Below are 23,786 nucleotides of genomic sequence, written 5' to 3'. Positions count from 1 at the left end.
AGGGCCCCTAAGTGTTTTGACTATCAACTCCCCTAAGTTTAGTCAGTTCACTAAAAAAAACCTAGAAATTTTAGTTGTGATAATAGATGTTTGAACCATAACAGTTTACATTTCTTTTGTAGTGTGATCCCTATGTAAAGATTTCTGTGGGAAAGAAATCAGTGAATGACCAAGACAACTACATCCCGTGTACATTGGAACCGGTCTTTGGAAGGTATGTTTTAGATTCCATATCAAAGAATCCACTCACAAAACTAATTGGATTTCTATGAGAATATCTGCAGTAATTGATAGTCTGTAAATCAGTGCACTGTGGGACATCAGTGGTTGGTTAATATTTTTTCTCTAGCGGGCCAGTATTCAGCTGCTGTGCTCAGCAGTTTTTATAAAAGCCAGCCACAGCAGTTTCAAAAAAATCCAGATATTTGGCTCTGCTATGCAGGTAGCGAGTAGTACTGAATATCCAAACAGTGACCTTTTTGATGTCCTAAATTGTCCAGATAAGTTATCCAGATAGCAGACCAAATATCCCCTATAGCCGCATAAATTCTGGGACTGCCCATGCTCCACCCCTGCATTATTTTCAGCTGCACTATTGAATTAGTGCAACTAAAAATGACTGGATAGACCCAGCCAGAAACATTTAACTGGATAGAAGGTGCTGCTATCTGGATAAGTGCTTTTAAATATCGGGCCAAAAGAATTTATAGCAAAGATGAGCAAAGTCACTTTGAATATATGTGGGAAACAAAACAGCAGATCAGTATAATATCCCAGAAACTTTTATGGATATTATACTGATCTGCTGGTTTGTTTTCCACATTGGATTTTGCAGCTCGTCTGCCTTGTTGTTTTCTGGGACTTTGAATATATGTACACTACAGGGACAATAAACAAAAGTTTTTACACTGGCAAACTTATGTTCATCCATGTTAAATTGGGGTTTGATTATTTTTAAATGAACTGTGAAAATTCTTTTCTTTAAAAGGCTGAGAATTAGGTTGGAATCATTATTTTTCTCTGTCTTCTGTGGTCAGTGGTCTTCAGTATTTTTTATACTATGTGTTGGTCACTTTTGATACATTAGTCTTATGTGGCAGTAGATATTTTTCTTTAACCCATGATTGGACGGTGCCATTTTGATTGGAAGACTGACATGTTTTTTACTGACTTTGTTCTGAAGGCTATTTTCCCCACTAAGGTTGATCATGGTGCAGTTTCTTTAACAGATAGTGGACAACCCAATAAGCTTGCCGCACGCCAAACCAGAGCTACCGCTGGGCTACTGCAGCAGCCCGGCAGGAATTCTGTCCCCAGCATCTGCTTTTCCGGTGCTATGGAAATGTATTTTCATATTTTTACCACCGGGTTAGCGCAAGAGCCTCTTCCACCACCTCAATGGGTGGCAGTAAGTGCTCACCTCCCAAAATGGCTGCTTGGCAAGGGCGAACTTACCACATGGCCATTTCTTTTTTTGGCCTTTTTTCTCTCTGCAGTAAAAGAGGCCTTGGCATGTGGCAAAAACACACGCTGCTGCTAGCGCAGGGCCCATTTTACTGCAGCTTGGTAAAAGGGCCTCTAACTGGCTTATATTCGAAAGAGAATTGGGAGATGGGCGTCCTTCTCCCAGGGTCGCCCAAATCAGCATAATCGAAAGCCAATTTTGGGCGTCCTCAACTGCTTTCCGTCGTGGGGATGACCAAAGTTCACAGGGGCATGTCGGAAGTGTAGCGAAGGCGGGACTGGGGCATGCCTAACACATGGGTGTCCTCGACCGATAATGGAAAAAAGAAGGGCGTCCCTGATGAGCACTTGGGCGACTTTACTTGGTCCATTTTTTTGTTACGATCAAGCCTCAAAAAGGTGCCCGAACTGACCAGATGATGACTGGAGGGAATCGGGAATGACCTCCCCTTACTCCCCCAGTGGTCACCAACCCCCTCCAACCCTCAAAAAAGAACTTTTTAAATATTTTTTGCCAGCCTCTATGCCAACCTCAAATGTCATACTCAGGTCCCTCACAGCAGTATGCAGGTCCCTGGAGCAGTTTTAGTGGGTGCAGTGCACTTCAGGCAGGCGGACCCAGGCCCATCCCCCCTACCTGTTACACTTGTGGTGGTAAATGTGATCTCTTCAAAACCCACCAGAAACCCACTGTACCCACTTGTTTCGATAATACGGGTTTCCCCGCCCCTTCACCAGGATGTTTTGCGAGGACGTCCTCAGGAAAATTTGGGCGTCCCTTTCAATTATGCCCCTCCACGTGTCTGAGCAGCAACTGTTGTATGATCTCAGGTTTGATTATTGCCCCAAGTGCATGCAGCGAAATATATGCATGCAGGATGCATTTTTTTAAATTTAATAATTTTCAAATACATTTCCATTCATATAGAAAAGAAAAATGCATTTAAGAACCATATCACCAAGTAAGTAGCAAACTAATCAACATCTAATTAATGAAAAAAAAAGATGTCCAAATAAACAGCACCATTTATCTATTTTAACTCCTATCTAGTACAGTCACTTCTCATGACCTTTAAGAAAATCCCCCAACTGTAAAGATTCCCAAAAAATATTCTCCTGTCCCTGATAAGTGATAATACATTTGTAAGGGTACTTAAGAAAGAAAAGAAAACTACTCCCAGGGCAATCACACGAGATTTCAGGCTCAAAACAGTCTTACGCCTTAACTGGGTTGCTCTGGAAATATTAGGAAAAGCATTTACCTTCTCACCACAAATAAGGGAGAGGAAATGATAGTAGATGGTATGGATGGAAAGGCTAGATAGGCTATAAGATCTTTATCTGCCTTCATTTTCTATGTTTCTCCCATCGATCAAATAATTTAAGGGCCCTTTTACTAAGCTGCAGTAAGCACTAACGCATGCTTACCACAGATTAAAATCCACTACTGTGAGGTGCTTGTAGACATCCTACAGTAGTTGTGTGTTCGGCACACGCTACCCATGTACTAAAAAACAGAAAATATTTTTTAGCAGTGGTGGCATGTTTGAGGTTGAAGAGTAGGTGTGCCCAGCGCTAATCGTTTATCGCAGCTGTGTCGCTGCATGCTAATTGATTAGCATGTAGTTAGAGTGGGAGCCCTTACTGCCTAGTAAATAGGTGTCAGTAAGGGCTCCCATGCTAATGGTCATGCGCTAATTGGGAATTAGCACATGGCCATTAATTGAACAAATGGAAAATGTGGCCATTTTAAGGCCACGCTAAAAGTGGTTACAGCACTTGGCAAAGCCCTGTGCTACTGGTACCGCAGGCCACTTTTTAACATCTTAGTAAAAGAGCCACTTAGTTTACATTATACCACCAGAGGTATTGATCCACTTAAGCTATCAAAAACAATGTGTAATTTCAACTTTTAATCATCAGTCTATTGAACCATTATTTCAAAAAGCTATATGATTTGTTTCAATACTATATTTCTTCAAGTATTCCAAACTATTTTTTCACTTGTCTGTGCATTTGTAAAGTAGCAAGCTCACTCATGGAGAACACAACATGCATTTATATTTTGCCTCAAGTTGCATCAAAGGAAATTCTCTCCTAGGAAAATAAAATAAAAATTTCAAATGCCTACACATTTTAAAATCAGCATTTTAACACATTCCTAAAAAAAATTCAAATATTGTTGTCTGATATGTCATTCTTTTAGTTCTCTGATTCTGCCTTAGGATTGCTAATAAAAATAATTGTGGTAACATTTTTTCAGCATACTGAGTAAATCATGTGATCCATCATAGCCTATCACAGAGGCTGATCAGATCAACACCATCCATTTTATTCTACATTCAAACTATTCAGGGTTACAGAATTCATAAAATAAAGTCAAGGTTATTCCTTAGAATTTAAAAATCTTTCTAAAATGTTCCCCATTTATATTGAATTTTCTACACAAGATGCTTTAAGATGAACTGTTATTTATAAAGTAAGCACATAAATTGTTGTCCCGCTCACCTTCCCTGACTTTTCCCCTCTAATATCTTATTACATATTGAAGATCTAAATACTGGAGGAACAATAGTTGATTTGCTAGCTAACCTTTCTATAGGCATTGATATTCTTGATTTTTCCAGTTTTATTATTTTACTTTGTGTTTTTGTAGGATGTTTGAGCTAACTTGCACTCTGCCTTTGGAGAAGGACCTGAAGATTATGCTATATGATTATGATCTTTTATCAAAAGATGAAAAGATCGGCGAAACAGTAATAGATCTAGAGAACAGGTTTCTATCAAAATTTGGAGCTCGATGTGGTCTCCCAGAGACCTATTGCACGTAAGTACTTTGACCAAATTTGTGCTCTAAAGAGTTGTTTCATTCCCATATTGGTGTCACTATGGGATAGCATGGGGAGTGGCAGGTGCTACTTTAAAAATGGATTGCCACCCCAGTTTTTCAGCTGCTACGGAGTAGCAGCACCTTTTTTTCCTGCCTTCTAGAAACATCTTATCCACCCCATTATATTTCTCACTCAAAATATCCCAGCTTGTTTTTTTTTAATTTTTCTTGCCATTGGTGCACCAGTCAGCCTCAAACTTGTGACTCTAAGATCCAGAACCAGCCACCTTCTAGGTAGCGCTATTCTGGGTCACATAGCTGTATATGCCATACCAGCAGAAAAAAAGCCCTATGGTTGGTTCTGCATGAGTACCAGCACCCTACCTCTTTATATTCATGTTAGTCTGATTTTCTCTCTTTGTGTAGGCACAATATTGACAGCATCATGCAGAACCAGTCTCACAATAAGAGCTATAAAATCCTTGGCGTGACAATAGACTGACATTTAACACTAGAGTGCCAAGTGGCATCCACAACAAAGAAAATGTTCCACTCAATGTGGAAACTCAAACACTTGAAACAATTCTTCCCGAGGGTCACATTTCACAACCTGATACCATCAATAGTACTAAGCCACGTAGACTACTGCAATGGAATCTATTCGGGATGCAAAGAACAAACCTTAAAGAAACTTCAGACTGCCCAAAACATGGCAGCTAGACTAATATTTGGAAAAATGCGATTTGAAAGCGCAAAACCGCTCCGCGAAAAGCTACACTGGCTCCCAATCAAAGAATGCATTGCTTTCAAAATCTGCACCCTGGTTCACAAAATCATTTACAGTGAATCCCCGGGATACATGATAGACCTAATCGACTTACCAACTAGAAACACATCCGAATCAACACGAACATTCCTAAACCTGCACTACCTAAACTGCAATGGACTCAAATACAAATCAACCTACGCATCAGGCTTCTCCTACATAAGCACACAACTGTGGAACGCACTACCAAAAGCCTTGAAAATGATGTACAACCACCTGAACTTCCGGAAATCACTAAAAACTAACCTGTTCAAAAAGGCATGCCCCACCAATCCAACTTAAATGCCTGATCTCTGCAACACAACAAAACTAAAGAACGTAATGGACATAACTTCCGCTGTACGATTCCCTAATGCGACTATGCCACATGAACTCTATCCTACCACAACATCACTTTGTATTTTTTCACACCGGAGCCTGCAAATGCCTCTCCGGCACTATGTAAGCCACATTGAGCCTGCAAATAGATGGGGAAATGTGGGATACAAATGTGACAAATAAATAAAATAAAATCTCACAGCTCTTTACACCAGAATGGTCCCATGGTAGCATGAGATGACATTAATGTTTCTCCTGCTGATGATGTGGTGTAGGTTGCACATCGATGTTGTGATGAAGAATCAGCTCACTTGGGTCTGGGAAAGTTTGTAATGGATCACAAAACAAGGTACAAAGGGAGCAAGAAAGTGAGGGAAACTTTTACAGACAGACTGAGGGGAAAAGATTGAAAGGGAAAGGCAGTTGCAGGATGGAGAAATACAGTGATAGAGCATGCCTCTGGGGAGAGGGAAGGAAGTGCCTCTATGGGAAAATGATCCAATGCCCCGTTATATTCCAAACAGTGCTCCAAAAATTGCGCTGGAACAGCGCGGGACTTTACCGCCCTTGTAATCAGAGAAAATAGCATACAAAATTAAGCTCACTATTATCTCTGAACCCCCAGAATCTGGCTGAGTACTTTCATGATAAGGTTCACAAGATTAAACTTAACTCCCTCCTCAAAGTGCCCTCCGCTCCCACCCCCCCTCCTCTTCCTCCTCTTCACCCTTTAACCCACTCCCTCAACCAACCAACCCAGGCCTCCTTCTCCTCTTTTGCTGATATCACCGAGGAGGAAACCGGCCACCTTCTTTCCTCCTCGAAATGCACCACCTGTTTCTCTGATCCCATCCCCACCAACTTACTAAACAGCATCTCTCCTACTGTCACCTCCCCCATCTGTCATATCCTCAACCTCTCTCTCTCCACTGCAACTGTCCCTGACACCTTCAAGCATGCTGTTGTCACACCACTTCTCAAAAAACCATCAGTAGACCCTACCTGTCCTTCCAACTACCGCCCCATCTCCCTCCTACCCTTCCTCTTCAAGATACTTGAATGCGCCGTTCACAGCCGGTGCCTTGATTTTCTGTGCTCTTATGCCATCCTCGATCCGCTTCCATCCAGTTTTTGCCCTGTACACTGTGAGCTGGTCACCCTTCCAGACTCCAGCCAGGGCTGACTTAATGGCCATTTAACATACTCCTCATGGCTTATTTTTTAACATAAACATTTCTTCAAGACAAACATAACAAAAAGGCACTTTTCTCAGAGCCTGCTACTTAAACCCTTCTCAAACTTAAGACAGTTACTCAAACAGTCAAACACAAGCATCTACTTTCCTTCTCTAGCTGTCACCTTTTCCAGAGAGAGCTTCCCCAGTGTTTCCATCTACACCCTACAGCTTTCCACTACTCTCTTAATAAAGCTTCCTGCAATCCTCTCACACCTGGTTCAGTTTCCCAATCAACTGCTGGCTTCTCACTTTCCTGGCTAGAGTCCTCCCCCGACTCTGATTCTCTTGCTGCTGCAGTGCATTCTGGCCTTGTAGTTTCCTGCCTCCTCACAACACTTGACAGAAACGGCACTCACTAAAGTCTGTAATGACCTGTTCCTTGCCAAATCCAAAGGTCACTACTCCATCCTCATCCTCCTCGACCTGTCCGCCGCTTTTGACACTGTCAATCATAATTTACTTCTTGCTGCACTATCCTCATTTGGGTTCCAGGGCTCTGTCCTCTCCTGGTTCTCCTCTTATCTCTCCCACCGTACCTTCGGAATACATTCTCATGGATCTTCCTCCACCCCCATCCCACTCTCTGTTGGAGTTCCTCAGGGATCCGTCCTTGGACCCCTTCTTTTTTCAATCTACACCTCCTCCCTGGGCTCGCTGATCTCATCTCATGGTTTCCAATATCATCTTTATGCTGACAACACCCAGCTTTATCTCTCCACACCAGACATCACTGTGGAAACCCAGGCCAAAGTATCGTCCTGCTTATCCGACATTGCTGCCTGGATGTCCAACCGCCACCTGAAACTGAACATGGCCAAGACCGAGCTCATTGTCTTTCCACCCAAACCCACTTCTCCTCTCCCTCCACTCTCTATTTCAATTGACAACACCCCATCCTTCCCGTATCATCTGTCCACAACCTCGGAGTCATCTTCGACTCCTCCCTCTCCTTCTCTGCCCATATCCAGCAGACAGCCAAGACCTGTCGCTTCTTTCTCTATAACATCAGCAAAATTCGCCCCTTCCTCTCCGAGCACACCACCCGAACTCTCATCCACTCTCTCATCACCTCTCGCCTTGACTACTGCAACCTACTCCTCACTGGCCTCCCACTTAACCATCTATCCCCCCTTCAATCCGTTCAGAACTCTGCTGCCCGTCTTATCTTCCGCCTAGACCGATATGCTCATATCACCCCTCTCCTCAAGTCACTTCACTGACTTCCGATCAGGTACCACATACAGTTCAAGCTTCTCCTACTAACCTACAAATGCACTCAATCTGCAGACCCTCATTACCTCTCTACCCTCATCTCCCCTTACGCTCCTACCCGTAACCTCCACTCACAGGACAAATCCCTCCTCTCAGTACCCTTCTCCACCACCGCCAACTCCAGGCTCCGCCCTTTCTGCCTCGCCTCACCCTATGCTTGGAATAAACTCCCTGAGCCCATACGCCAAGCCCCCTCCCTGCCAATCTTCAAATCCTTACTCAAAGCCCACCTCTTCAATGTCGCTTTCGGCACCTAACCATTGTACCTCTATCCAGGAAATCTAGACTGCCCCCAATTTGATTGACTGCACTTTTGTCCTTTAGATTGTAAGCTCCTTTGAGCAGGGACTGTCCTTCTTTATTAAATTGTACAGCGCTGCGTAATCCTGGTAGCGCTTTAGAAATGTTAAATAGTAGTAGTAGTAGTAATTCTCAACAAGATAACCTCCACCTCTCCTTCCCTTAGTCCATTCTCTCAACCCTCCAACCCCTGCCTCCTTTTCTTCCTTTTCTGAAATCACTGAAGAGGAAACTACACATCTTCTTTCCTTCTCGAAACTAACTACCTGTTCCTCTGATCCTATTCCTACCCATCTACTTAGCACCATCTCTCCTACTCTCACTCCTTTATCTGTCTATGCTCAATCTTTCACTTTCCACTGCGACCATTCCTGATGCCTTCAAGCATGCTGTGGTCACACCACTCCTTAAGAAGCCTTCACTTCATCCTACCTGTCCTTCCAACTATCGACCCATCTCCCTCCTCCCCTTCCTTTCCAAGTTACTTGAACACGCCGTTCACCGCCACTGTCTTGACTTTCTCTCATCTCAAGCTGTTCTTGACCCACTCCAATCTGGCTTTCACCCTCTTCATTCAACTGAAACTGCACTTACAAAAGTTTCCAATCACCTGTTCCTGGCCAAATCCAAAGGTCTCTATTCTATCCTCATCCTTCTCGATCTATCCGCCGCTTTTGACACTGTTGATCACAGCCTACTCCTTGATACGCTGTATTCATTTGGATTCCAGGGCTCTGTTCTTTCCTGATTCTCCTCCTACCTCTCGCTTCACACCTTTAGTGTACACTCTGGTGGATCCTCTTCCACTTCTATCCCTCTACCAATCTCAGGGTTCTGTTCTCGGTCCTCTCCTGTTCTCCATCTACACTTCTTCCCTTGGCTCTCTGATATCATCCCATGGCTTTCAATACCATCTCTATGCTGATGACTCCCAAATCTACCTCTCTACCCTCGAAATCTCAACCAGCATCCAGACCAATGTTTTAGCCTGCCTATCTGATATTGCTGCCTGGATGTTTCAACGTCATCTGAAACTTAACATGGCCAAAACCGAGCTTCTCATCTTTCCCCCTAAACCTACCTCTCCTCTCCCCCCTTTCTCTATTTCTGTGGATGGCACTCTCATTCTCCCTGTCTCATCAGCTTGTAACCTTGGGGTCATCTTGACTCCTCTCTCCTTCTCTGCTCACATTCAGCAGATTGCCAAAACCTGTCGTTTCTTTCTCTATAACATCAGCAAAATCCGTCCCTTCATCTCTGAGCACTCTACCAGAACCCTTATGCACACTCTTATCACCTCTCGTCTTGATTATTGTAACCTGCTTTATGGTAGATTTTGCTTGGTTCTCTAGAGTGAGGTTTCGGTCGATTGTTATGCCAAGAATTTTTAGGTTGTTTGAGATGGGGAGGGTGTGAGGTTTGTATAGGAAAGTAGAGACAGGGGTGATATGATACAGACATTCAAATATGTGAAAGTTATTAATCTACAAACAGATCTTTTCCAGATTCCTGGAATGCCCTCCCATGGGAGGTGTAGGAGATGAAAATGGTAAAGGAATTAAAAAATGTGTGGGATAAACAAAAAGGAATCCTGTATAGAAGGCATGGAACCAAATAAGCTTAGTGATGAATAGATGGCAATACCAATAACTGGGAAGCAAAGCCAGTACTGAGCAGACTTCTATGGTCTCTACCTTGATCGTGGCTGTACAGATTTGGATGGGCTACAGTGGGGCTTTGATGACAACTTCAGAAGTTGGAGAGCAAGGCCAGTACCAGGCAGACTTCTACAGTCTGTGCCTTGAAAATGGCAAGAACAAATCAAGTTCAAATATACATATGTGTTATCACATCATACCTTATACTATAAGTTTATCTTGTTGGGCAGATGGGATGGACCCTACCGGTCTTTATCTGCCATCATCTACTATGTTACTATGGGCTCATTTTTGAAAGAGAAAAATGTATAAAAAGTGCAACATTTGGATGTTTTGCGTGCTAAAATGTTCAAATTGCTATTTTCAAAACCTATTTTCCAGAGGTATATTTATGCATTTCATCTGCAGTGCATCCAAATCACAGGGGGACGTCTAAGGGGTGTGTTGGAGGCGGGGTTAGGGTGTTCCTAACATTTGGTTGTTTTTCTTTTGTAATGGAACTAAAACTAAGACATTTTGAGCTAAAACTAAAACAAAAAGAGCCCTGAAGACTACTGGATGAATAAAGGATTGACCCCCCCCCCTTACTCCCCCAGTAATCAGTGACCCCATCCCACCTCCCAAACACGTGAAAGAAATAGTACATTCAAGCCTCTATGACAGCCTCAGATGTTATGACCAGTCCTGTCAAACAGAAAGCAGATCCCTGGAGTAGCTTAGTAGTCAGTGCACTGTGGAGAAGGGGAGTCATGTCTATTATCCATTTTAACTGTTTCACTTGTGGTGGAAAGGTTGAGCCCTTGAAAACCCACCAATAACCTACTGTACCCACATATAGGTGACACCTACAGCCATAAGAGCTATTGAAGTGGTGTATAGTGAGGTACAGTAGGTTGTTGGTGGGCTTTGAGGGGTCACCTTGCAATATAGTGGAGTAAGTATGAGATGTGTACCTGGGAGCTTTTATGTGAAGTCCACTGCAGTGCCCCTATGGTGTCCCACTGCTCTACCACTGTGTAGCCAGTTTACTAAGAATGCTGGCTCCTCCTACATCCCAAATGGCTTGATTTTGTGCATTTTTCACTTGGCCCTTTTTTTTTCTTCCAAACATGGATTAAAAAGATAAACACACATGTAGCAAGTGGCCATTTTTGAAACTTGCTATATTTGCCCAAAGTCATACTTAGACGTCATATCAAAAATGCCTCTCCACGTTATATATACTTACCATTCTATGGGTCAGTACATTTACCATGCTGTAAATGTCTGCTCTGTGTAGTAACTGCAGGGAAGATTGTGGCCACACCCCCAACAGTTACGGCAGAGTCTTTGCATTTACAGCACTTTGAGTTTTGCAACTAACGTAAGCACAAAACCTGCTGCACTTTAGTAAAAGGGCCCCTAAATTATAACATAATAATTTTCTAAAAGAAAAAAAAGTCCCATTAAATTGTTGTTGTAGTGTGATTGTAAGGTTTTGTAGACAAAACTAGTTTTACTGCAAATTGTTTTTACCATTTTCTTATTAAAAAGTGCAATGAATCTATTTATTATATTTGAATTATAAATCACCTCATCTCTCACTGCTGCATGGGAATCTATGACTGTTACATGGTAATTAGAAATGTTTGCAGCTTAGACAGACTACTGTTTTAAAAATCTTCTTGATTTTAGTCCTTCACCCACTTTATTAAACTTGATGGTTTGTAATATTAAGCTATATTTTTGGTTCAGGTCTGGACCTAATCAGTGGCGAGATCAACTCCGACCTTCTCAGCTTCTCCAAATGTTTTGTCAACAACGGAACTACAAAGCTCCAGTCTACAACCAAGACAAAATAATATTTAAAGGCCATGTGTATACCCTGTCAGAATTTGGTAAATATGTTTACCTTCATTATTTCCTTCGTTTTGTCTTTATTGAACGCTCACCACGAATCACTGTACAATAATTCTACCTTATTATTTGATTTAAAACATTGTAGTCCTTTCTATCCCAAGTCCAAAGTGGATAACAGCATGACATACACATTCCATCGTAAAGCACAAGTTACAAACACACACACATTTTAGCAAGCCACGTTTTACTTTAACTCCAATATCTTGCCACTCCACATAGATGAATTTTCTTTTTTTTTTTTGTATCATCTGCTAAAGGCCAGAGTTAACCTAGCAGGTAAGCAAAGGCTTGGCCAAATATAAATGCCTTAAGCCTTTTTCTTAATGTTATCACAGAATCAATCATTCTCAAATCCTTTGGTAATCTGTTCCTTTCTGTTATGGCGAAAACATGATTATGAGTTTCCAATAAGTGGCAATGCCTAATTGAAAGTATATGAAGTAATTGAGTACCCTAAATACTCAAAAGTCCATCTAGCCCATCATTTTGTTTCCAAGTGGCCAATCCAGGTTCCAAGCACCTGGAGATCCCAAAAAAGTAAAGTAGATAAGAGTAGATCTTCCCAATTGTACCTTAATAATGGTTTTTGAACTTTTTTAGGAGCTTTCTGGCAACAACTTCCAGAGCTAAATTACACTTTGAGTGAAGAAGTAATTTCTCTGATATATTCTGAATATACTGCTTAATAACTTCATTGCAAGCCCCCTAGTCCTTGTACATTTGTAAGAAAACAAAACCAAGTGATTCACATCTATCCATTCCACTCCATTAATGATTTTATAGACGTCTAACATATCCCCCCTTCTTCAATCTGAAGAGCCCTAGCTTTTGTAGCTTTTCTTCATAGGGGGGTCGTTCCATCTCCTTTATCATTTTGGTCACCTTTCTCTGTGCCTTTTCTGATTCCACTATATCTTTTTTGTGATGTGGTGACCAGAGTTGCACAAAATATTCAAGGTGCAGTCACACCCTAGAGTGATACAAAAGGCATTATAACAATTTCTGTTTTATTCTACCATTCTATTTGCTTTCTTGGACACCACTGCTGACTGAGGATTTCAATGTATCATAAACGATGACACCTAGATACTTTTCTTGAATGGTAACTCCTAATGTAGAACCTTGCATTATGAAGTATAGTTTGGGTTGATCTTCCCTACGTGTATCACTATGCATTTTCTAACATTAAATTTAGGGCCCTTTTACTAGGCCACGCTAAGGGTGTGCTAGCATTTTTAGTGTGCAGTAATGATTAGCATGCACTAAACGCTAAGTCGCCCGTAGGAACATTTGGGCAACTCTAGTGTTTACCACATACTAACAACGCTAGCGCAGTTTAGCAAACAGGGCCTTCAGTTTGCTATTTGGATGCCCAGTTTCCCAGTCTCATAGGGTCCTCTTGCAATTTCTCAAGTGAATGAAAGAGTCTATACATTTTCAAAATTGTATGGAAATGTTGAAGCACATCCCCACATAGAGCTCAGCGAGGGTCCCTTTTACTGAAACTTTGTATGTGCTAATTCTGTTAAGATGTTCATAGGTATAAAATGGGCTTCTTAGGTTTTAGCACGTGCTAATTGTGTTAACATGCACTAAGCTTTAGTAAAAGGGCTCCTGAATCAGTGTCAATGTTTAGAATTTTGTCCTCCATATCTTTGGGGCCAGTGTAAGGAGGTTAGACATGGTGAAATGTGTTCAAAATGTAGTGTTCTGTTAGTGGATGAGTTGCTAGAGCATGTAACGTAGTTCTGAAATCATCTGAAGAAATATATCATTTTACCTTCCTCAATAAACACAATTTAAAAAAAGACGCTCATACCACTTCAGTTACTTGAGACTTCATAGATAAGGAACTATCTGAAATCACCCTCCACGCTACATACCTGAGATGATATTGGTACTTGATGTGAACCCATAGGACAATCAGAGATCTTCATTCTACTGAGAACCATTACTGCAGTTTTGCTATGATTTTATCAGTAATCTGCTCTTAGACATCCATTTTCCAATGGAGCCCAGATATTTAGCAGCTAGCAGAAAAGTATCATGAATGTAATTACGGGGAGGAAAAATTGATTATAATCTGTGTAAATCCTGTAATGAATGTCATGTTGAGCTAAAAGACTACAGATGTGGTCCAAACACAAATTAAGAGTACCACAGGTAATGCAGACACTTGGGGAGCCCCAGCTCCCCATAGAGGTTGTCTGCTAGAATTTCTTGGTAGTTCTGTGGAGCCTGGTATAATATCTTGAAGTGTATGCATTAGTGATTCAGAAATACCTAACATCCATTCTTTTTGAAACATTTAAAGTGAGAGAATGTTACCCATTTTGAAGGGATGAAATATTGCTTTGACTTGACAAGTTCATGAACCAATGTGATTCTACATCCATGCTAGAGACTATGCATTAGCATGTTAAAATCGCAAGTGATAGGAACTGTCAGAAAAGAACTAATAGAAATGGTATGAGTTACTGACAGGTAGGCTCGCACTTCAGTAACTTTCTAGATTCAGCTTTTGTTGAACTATTTAAAAAAAGGTGTGTGAATCTACCTGGTGGCTATATGTTAGCAAAGTAATACGTTAAGAGGCAAATTTTACAACAGTTTCTAAAATACAGCTATTTTTTAGAGGCAACATAGGTTCCTAGATGCTTTTATAAATGTCATATACTATGTCCCCCAGTAGCACACGTGGTCTTGCTCTAATTTACACCTATTGACCTATTGTGAAGAAGATTTAAATATGTGCATGTATTCTATGCATATATATGTATATGTTATAAAATATATACCATTCATCTTCATCAGGTCATACTATATTTTGCAGCAACTTTTTTTCAAAATAGCATATTTCTTTTTCAAAACACAATCAGTGGTCTTACATAAAAACGTTGCTCAGAAAAGGCCTAAGGCATAAAAAGTGCTCAGAAATAAATCCATTACTTATGTTTAGAGATCTTCACTCGATAAAGACCCAAAGATTCATCAGGGAGACATTTTGACATGAACTCATCATAGAAAAGTCTGCTAGAAAGGCAAGCAGAAAGTAAAAATCACTACGTCATATCATCATACTTCATAATATTGTCTTTAATCCCAGATCCACATTACTTCTTTTCAGCACTTTCTCCTCTCAGATGTGGTTCTATCCAAGATGGCCATGGTGTCTTTCTAACCATATAAATAGCCACTCCCCAGATCTTTCTAGCTAATCACAAAGCCATCTATTCAACTTCCTTGTTTAACCCCAATGGTAGAACCGTATTTAAGGAGCATATTTATTTAAAACATCATGTTTGATTTTTCAAATTTTGAATGAATGCACTCCAGAATTCCTAGGAAAGGCTGTTTCAGTGTCTTTGCCTAAGTTTTCTTCTCACTTGTATAATCAGTTGATAATTTGCCTTCATTTTTTTCTGAAATATTTGTTTTAACAAATTAGCTAATACCATTTTTTTTGTTTTAGGGATATCATTCTGGAACTCACTTCCTTTAAATAGTAGAATAGAATGTAACTATTTATTGTTTTGGAAGAGGGTTGAAACTTTCCTGTTTCACTAGATAGTAAGATCTTCTTTGTGTTATGTATTAGGAAGGATGATTATTATTTTGAGTTGAATTATGTTATGTACATTTATTTCTTGGATGGTTTACTCTGTATTGCTTGTTGTACACTACACTAAACGTTGTTAGGGAATTTAGCAGTTCATAAGAATAACATTGACATTGATACTGACATTAATGTAAAGATCTAATATTGCTCTTTATAATTCAAAAAATGTTCAAAATTACCACCCTCCCACCCATACTGCACATGATCAATAAAATTTATATATATAAAAAAAAAAAAAAAAAATATATATATATATATATATATACATGCATAGAATACATGCACATATTTAAATACATGCAACTCTGCCCAGAATGTATCCCTGGGAACTCCTGTGCAGAGATGACATAAAGTAGGTACAATCCACTAGATTCTATCTATGGTACTGATTCAAGATGTGTGCCCAACAAACTTGGCTCACAATTCAATTAGTGCCACTAATTGGCACTAATCAGCACCAAATTGAACTGTGTGCACATCTTGCTATGCGCTATTCTATAACAATGGGCACCCAAATCCCATAGCACGCAACCCCAAAGGGGGTGTGGCCTTGGGTGGATTATGGGTGGGTCAGGTACATTCATAAAATTTGTGTGCAGTGTTATAGAATTACCGGGGATGTGCATCTAAATTGAGCTCCAAGAATTACACCTGGTTTTTAGCAGGTGTAAGTCCTAGCACCCAAATATAGGCACCAAAACCAACAGTCAATGTGATTTTATAATGGGTACTTATCTTTGAACAAAAGAGTTGGGAAAATAGGTTAAAAAGAGCCTCAAACTGGAAGAGTCCACATGGATGACCGATTTTAGGCTCAAAATGTAGTATCGCTCCATCAAGATCAGGCAGCCAGACTTAACACAACAGTGGCTAATAACAAGAACAGCACTTCTTTCAAAGGGAGATCTAAATAACTTTCTGAAAAATTACAAACCCATAACTTGTCTATCTACACTCTATACATTATTCACTGCAATAGATGCCTACAGAACTCGTACAATCATATTGACTCTGATAACATCAATAGAGTAGAAGAGCTGCAAGAGCAGAAGAGTAACTTCATTGAGTGCCCCCTAGTTTTTTAAAATATTTTTTATTCATAGATTTTCTTATTTATAGGTCTTCCAGAGATATCAATCATAACAGTGTAGCCTAGTCTTTGTACTTTTTGAAAGTACCACTCACATTTTCTAGACCTCTATCATATCTCCCATCAGCTGTCTCTTTTCCAAGCCTAAGACCCCTAACCTCTTTAGCCTTTTGTCATATGAGAGGAGTTCCATCCCCTTTATGATTTTTGTCGCTCTTCTTTGAAACTTTTCTAATTCTGCTATTGTTAGTAATATGTAATTTATCTTTAAAATCAAGCATGGTACCTGAAGATTAGAGGGTGGACAATGCCAGTTTTTAAAAAGGGTTCCAGAGATGATCCAGGAAATTATAGATTGGTAAGCCTGACGTCAGTACCAGGCAAAATGGTAGAGACTATTATAAAGAACAAAATTACAGAGCATATACAAAAGCATGGATTAATGAGACAGTGGCAACATAGATTTAGTCAAGAGAAATATTGGCGCACCCATCTGAAACATTTATTTAAAGGGGTAAATAAACATGTGAATAACAATAAACCAGTTGATATTGTGTATCTGGATTTTCAAAAGGCGTTTGACAAATTACCTCATGAAAGACTCCTGAGGAAAATAGAAAGTCATGGGATAGAAGGTAATGTCCTATTGTGGATTAAGAAATTGTTAAAAAATAGAAAACAAAGAGTAGGGTTAACTGGTCATTTTTCCAAATGGAGAAAGGTAGATAGTGGGGTTCCCCTTGAGTCTGTGCTAGGACTGCTGCTTTTTAACATATTTATAAATGATCTAGAGATGGGAATGACTAGTGAGGTAATTAAATTTGCTGATGACACAGTTATTCAAAGTTGTTAAATTGCAAGAGGATTGTGAAAAATTGCAAGAGGACCTTATGACACTGGGAGATTGGGCATACCAATGGCAGATGACATTTAAGGTGAGCAAGTGCAAAGTGACACTTGTGAGAAAGAGGAACCCATATGATAGCTATGGTAATGCAAAGTTCAATATTTGGAGTCATCATCCAGGAAAAGAATCTAGGTGTCATTGTTGATGATACATTGAAAACCTTTGCTCAGTGTGTAGCGGCTGCTAAGAAAATAAATAGAATGTTAAGAGTTATTAGGAAAGGAATGGAAAACAAAAATGAGAATGTTATAATGCCTTTGTATTGCTCCATGGTGCGACAGCTTCTCATATACTGTGTGTAATTCTGGTCATCGCATCTCAAAAAATATATAGTGGAATTAGAAAAGGTATAGAGAAGAGCGACAAAAATGGTAAAGGGATGGAATGACTTCATGAGGAAAGGCTAAAGCGGTTAGGGCTCTTCAGAGGTCCTTTTACCAAGCTGTGGGAAAAAGGACCTCGCTCTAGCGGTGGGGGCCGTTTTTCTCATGCGCCAGGGCCCTTTATACTGCAGCGGGTAAAAGGCTCCAAAAACAAAATGGCCATGCGATAAGAAAACGCTTACCACATGGCCTTGCAGCGGGGAGACCTTACTGCCACCCATTGAGGTGGCGGTAAGGGCTCCCACAGTAACCGGGCAACACACAGTGATATCCAATTACCACTGGGTTACCGCTACACTAACCATTTCCAGGTTCCCCCGCCCAGAAATTGCGCACACTTGACCCGGAACTACTGCCGGCGGCTATGTTGGGCCGACAGTAGACCCAGAGTAGTGAGCAGTAAGCCCATATTGAGCTTACCACCGTTCTGTAAAAGGGCCCCTAAGTTTGGAGAAGAGACAACTGAGGGGAGATATGATAGAGGTCTGTAAAGTACTGAGTGGAGTTGAATGGGTTCAAGAAAGTTTAGAAAGATATAGATGTTAATTTATTTTTATTGTTGAACTAAACTAAATATTATCACCCTTTTTCAGTGATTTCTTTTTTGTGTAAAGTACTAGAAAAGGTAGCTTTAAAACAATTGGAGGAATTTGTGGTAGATGCTGATTGTCTTGATCACTTCTAATTTGGTTTAGACATGCACATGGGGTGGAGACTATGTTGGTCCCCACAGTGGATGTTTTAAGGAAGGGTATGAATGAGAATGAGAGTTTTTGTCAGTATGTATCTGGATGCATCTTGGCATCCAGATACATGCTGACATAGTTTAAAGTGTGTTATTTACCACTGGTCCCATGTTTATGTTGTAGGACGTATTTACTAGTAATGCATGTTAACAGTGTTTATGCACACTAATGCAATAGTGCCTTGTAGTAAATCTAGCTAACAGGCTTTTGCACCCAACTATTTTCATAGACCAGAGAGTTTGGACAAGCTAAACAAAGACTCCATTTGCCTGATTCACTAAGCTTTTTTCTTCCCAAATACACCCAAAGAAAGAAAATCCTGAGTGTGACAGGCCTTATGTTATTCTTGGGCAGCTCCTATGAAGAGTTCAAAAGGTGTGAAGTTAAGTGTGGGTCTTTCTCCCCTTTCTTTTTTTTCCAGGGGCATTTACATCAAATAAAAAACAAAGCATTGTGTTTGACATTCTTAAGATCTGGAAAACAGCTGTTTAGCTAGCTGTAGAAAGCAAAGCCATTAAATAAAAAAACAAACTTTTACAAGTCTGTCATTTCTTGGACCATTACTTTATACCCCAACAATGATTTTACAGCTGTGGTTTTTCCCATAATGCCATATTTAACAGGAGGCCATATTTTTAATATTGACAAACACCTTTTCATCCACAGAACTTACTTGTATGCATATCATACTTAAGTATGTTGTATAGCTTCAATATAAAAGCACATCCCATTGTGTATGATATTTATCAAACTCTGATTCTTGAAACTGCAAATGCACAACTTCTACACAGTTCAATTTAATCTCTCAGATCATATTATGGCAGGAGGAAGTTTTCAAGCTGTTTTTATTACTTGCAGACTTTGCTTTCACTTTGAAAACTTCTTCAGGTACAAAGTACACATGGCCACTTGCAAATGCATTTCTTTCGGCAGAATTGTGCCGCAAACTATGTGCAATGAATTGAAAACACAATCTACACATGTACTTTGCCTTCCCCTTATTTAAGTATGCTCTTGGAAATGTTTCCTATTAATGCAATTTAAAGGAAGATTGTCCAGACTTTTGACTGCATTGAGGAATGACAGTTTATCTGCATACATTCCTTTGAAGATTGTCCTCCTTGTTTATGAGGTACATTTTCCTGCAAAGTTACATGCATCCAGGTTGGGATGTACAATTACCCCAAAATTATGCAGGTAAGTGCATTCTCTGTCCCAATCCTGATCCCGAGAATATCTTTCTGACAGGTGTGTATACTTCATTCATATTTACCATACGTGTGCATGCATACTGTATATGTTGGAAAATTTTTAAAGCCGTTTGTATGCATAAATCACCCTCTAGTGATCTGCTGGATCACACATTTATTTGTCCTCCATTTAACTGAATCAAATCAAAAGCTGCACTGCTTATATTAAAATGTATGATAATGCTCAAACAACAATCACTGTTAACACTAGAGATTTGTGAATAATTTGTATTTGACTTCAAACCATGTGGACTCCAGGCTGGTTCAATTTCGACAGTAATTTCTGATTTTGTCCAGATCTCCTATGGAAGTTCTTTGATCAAAAATAAAAAAAAAAACGCCTCAGTTTTTCAGACAATCTGAAAGCACCTGAGCAGAAATCTGCTACAGATTTTCTGTCTAAAAATCAATATGATAATTAGGATCCAAATATTCATATTCAGTTTGATTTGACCATTTTCTATATTATTTGTATTTGGCCGAATAGTGATTTAAATTCGAATATGAATAATGTGGTGCTCTACTGTGCTAAATTCTATTGAAATAAACACTTGGGGCTCTGTTTACAAAGGGACACTAGCGTTCTTTAGCACATTCTAAAAATTAATTTTGTAGACACCCACAATATTCCTATAGGCGCCTACACAGCACACTCTAAAAATTTAGCGCACTCTGAAGAACGCTAGCGCACTGTATGGAATTGTGCTATCAGAAGTACCAATCCAAATAAATAGCTATGAACATATCCTGACTTTCTACACCACTTAACACATGTGGTGAGCGCACGCAAACAGAATAGTGCAGAAACACATTAAAAGGTTTGTGGTATTTTGCCTGTTTGCATATGCTATTCTACGAGTTACTGATTATTTAAAAAATATTTTTTGGAAGAGGCATGCCATTGGCAGAGAGTGGGAGTTGCTGCATTATCCAGCTAGCGCATTACGATTTGTGTGCGGTAACTGAATAATGCAGAGTTAACACAGGGACACTTAGTGCCTCCTAAATAGGAGGCAGGCAGTATGTGCACCTATGTTAATTCTATTCAGGTATCACACGCTAATAACAGCATTAGCACATGACCTGCAATAAAATATATATATTTTTAAACCAGCAAAAATGCATTTTTTTTTCATATTCATTTGGCCATTTTGTCAATTTGCCAGTTACCAGTACTAAAGCACATTCTTTGAGTACAGGGCTAAATTCTATAAATGGCACTTAAAAAATTGGCACTGAAACATACTCACGTAAATGGTATAAGCTGAACCTAAAGTTCAGTGTGGTATATAGAATACATTCTTAAGACATGGTGCAAATGCCCGTGCCTAAATTTACACACGGAGCACCATTATTCTGTAATTATCTGCGTGACTCTAAGCCAAGCCTCTATTCCATCCTAAAACACCCATGACTCTCCCATTCCCATGCCCCCTGTTTTGGGTGTGGATCCTGCACCTAAATTTACAAACGTTGGTCCTAATTAAATCTAATTGGTGTCAATGATCGCTTGTTAAAAAAAACAATTATTGGCACTAATTGACTCATTCTATTAAATTGTATGCACAAATCGGGAACATGTCAAAATTTGCACATGCAATTTTTGGCGACATTTATACAATCAGGGGGATAGTGTGCACTATGTGGAAAGAAGGTGCACTTTTTCAGAGAGAGGGCACACTTTTTTCAAAGTTGGACACACATGCAAGCACAAGTTTGTGCATATGCAGTAGTTCATGTGTGCTTGGTGGTTCCACTATTGTGGAAAGAAAGCGCTTTCTTTCCACATAATGCACACTATTTCCAAAGAGAGTGCATTATTATTGGCAAATGACAAAACATGAATAGTGTTTTTTTCTGTTCATTTTCATTTGGTAACAACATACAACAACATAGCAGGGGCATAGCCAGACTTCGGCAGGAGGGGGGTCCAGAGCACGAGGTGAGGGGTCACATTTTAGCCCCCCCCCCCGGTGCTGCCACCCCTTCCCGTCCCTTTCGACCCTCCTCCAACCGCCGCCAACCCTCCCCCACCACCACCAGGTACCTTTGCTGGCGGGGGTTGGGTTCCCCTGCCAGCCGAAGTCCCCTTCAGCGCCGTTCTCTGAGCCCGGCTTGTTCGCTGATCTGGATTCTGTTTCTGTGAGTCCTGACGTCCAGCATGTTAGGACTCACAGAAACAGAATCTAGATCAGCAACGCGCCGGAGACTGGCGCTGAAGAGGACTTCGGTTCGCGGGGGTTGGGGACCCCCTGCCAGCAAAGGTACCTGATGGCGGCGGTGGGAGAGGGTTGGCGGTGGGGGGGGGGGGGTGAAAGCAGGGGGGCCAGGGCTAAATCTGTGGGGGCCTATGACCCCACCTAGCTACGCCCCTGCAACATAGAATATGTTGTTGAACATTTCTTATTTCGTTGACTGCCCATCACTAATATTTTGCCAATAAAATGTATTTACCATTGTCAGCCTATGTTTTTCCTTTCTTCACGTGTGATTTGTGTGAAGTGTAATTTCTATGTTGATAAGATAGTAAAAGAATAATATGCTTTATTTTAGAGGGCAGCAAACCCCCTAATCCTCATCTGGGTCCACCTGAGGAGCGTTTAGCATTGTATGTCCTTCAGAAGCAAGGTTTGGTCCTGGAACATGTGGAGACAAGGCCACTTTATAGTCCATTGCAGCCTGATATTGAGCAGGTAGGAGCAAAAAAAAACTTTATTTATTTTAAAGAAACAAACATAAAAGCATCAAAGGAGCATGGCTGTTATTTTAGAATCTGATATAATAAAACCATTATTGAAATCTGACAATGATGTTTATAGAAGTTTTCTTCTCCTTAAGTTTTTAAAGTAATTCAGTTACAGGAGTCAGGGTGTTGTTTCCTATTTCAAGATCAAACTTCAAACTGCAGACAGTCTCATTTTGCCATAAGAGCTACTGGAAAACAGAGATGGACATCTGGCTTATACAAAGAGTTGCTGGTGTTGATTTACAACCAGCAAAGTAACCCGATTTTGCTAGAAAATCAGGCAGCCTGAAAGTTTGTCTGAACTCAGTCCTGCTCTAAAATGGGGTAATAGGGATCTGAACTCAAGAGAACTGTACTGTGAGCAGTATGGTTAAAGATCCTCTTGCTAAATGGAGCAAAATTAATGAAGGCTCCTTGATAAGAACCAGTAATGGTATGCACCTTTTAATTAAAAAAATGGTGACATATCACTGGTATGGATAGAATTTCACTTTGAGATCATATCACTAGGCTATTAATTTGGTCTACTTTTGTTAGAGAAAAGATCATTAAAGAGGGATGTTATTGTCTTGTACGATAAGTGAGTAGACTGTACTCTAAAGACAACAGCAGACAAAGAAAACAAAGGGGCATCTTTACCTAGGTTCCTCTTCTCCATATCCTCCAGGTTGTCTCCTGCCCTTTCCCTTTCTCTCTCTCTCTTCCCCCCATTCCTACCATTTGATCTTCAATCTTCTCTCTCTCTCTCTCTCTCTCTCTCTCTCTCTCTCTCTCTCTCTCTCTGTCTCTCTCTCTAAATGATAGCGGGGATGGGACGACTTCCCTATGAAGAAAGACTAAGGAGGCTAGGGCTTTTCAGCTTGGAGAAGAGATGGCTGAGGGGAGGCATGATAGAGGAATATAAAATATTGAGTGGAGTGGAACAGGTGGATGTGAAGCATCTGTTCACGCTTTCCAAAAATACTAGGACTAGGGGGCATGCGATGAAACTACAGTGTAGTAAATTTAAAACAAATCAGAGAAAATATTTCTTCACCCAACGCATAATTAAACTCTGGAATTCGTTGCCGGAGAACGTGGTGAAGGCAGTTAGCTTAGCAGAGTTTAAAAAGGGGTTAGACGGTTCCCTAAAGGACAAGTCCATAAACCACTACTAAATGGACTTGGGAAAAATCCACAATTCCAGGAATAACATGTATAGAATGTTTGTACATTTGGGAAGCTCGGCAGGTGCCCTTGGC

The 23,786-nt window shown here is 40.4% G+C and overlaps 1 protein-coding gene across 1 annotated transcript in view; it reads left to right on the top strand.

Annotated features, from left to right (window-relative positions):
* The window catches only part of DYSF (dysferlin), a 591,346-nt gene that overhangs the window by 507,536 nt on the left and 60,024 nt on the right, over window positions 1-23,786 (top strand). Inside the window, exons 44-47 of the mRNA XM_030190967.1 lie at window positions 123-214; window positions 4,121-4,291; window positions 11,640-11,782; window positions 22,353-22,492. Of these exons, the coding sequence (XP_030046827.1) occupies window positions 123-214; window positions 4,121-4,291; window positions 11,640-11,782; window positions 22,353-22,492 (546 nt within the window). The remainder of the gene's footprint in view (window positions 1-122; window positions 215-4,120; window positions 4,292-11,639; window positions 11,783-22,352; window positions 22,493-23,786) is intronic.

Source organism: Microcaecilia unicolor, chromosome 2 (genome assembly GCF_901765095.1).
Source record: "Microcaecilia unicolor chromosome 2, aMicUni1.1, whole genome shotgun sequence".
NCBI lineage: Eukaryota > Metazoa > Chordata > Amphibia > Gymnophiona > Siphonopidae > Microcaecilia > Microcaecilia unicolor.
This window is presented reverse-complemented; position numbering and strand designations above follow the sequence as displayed.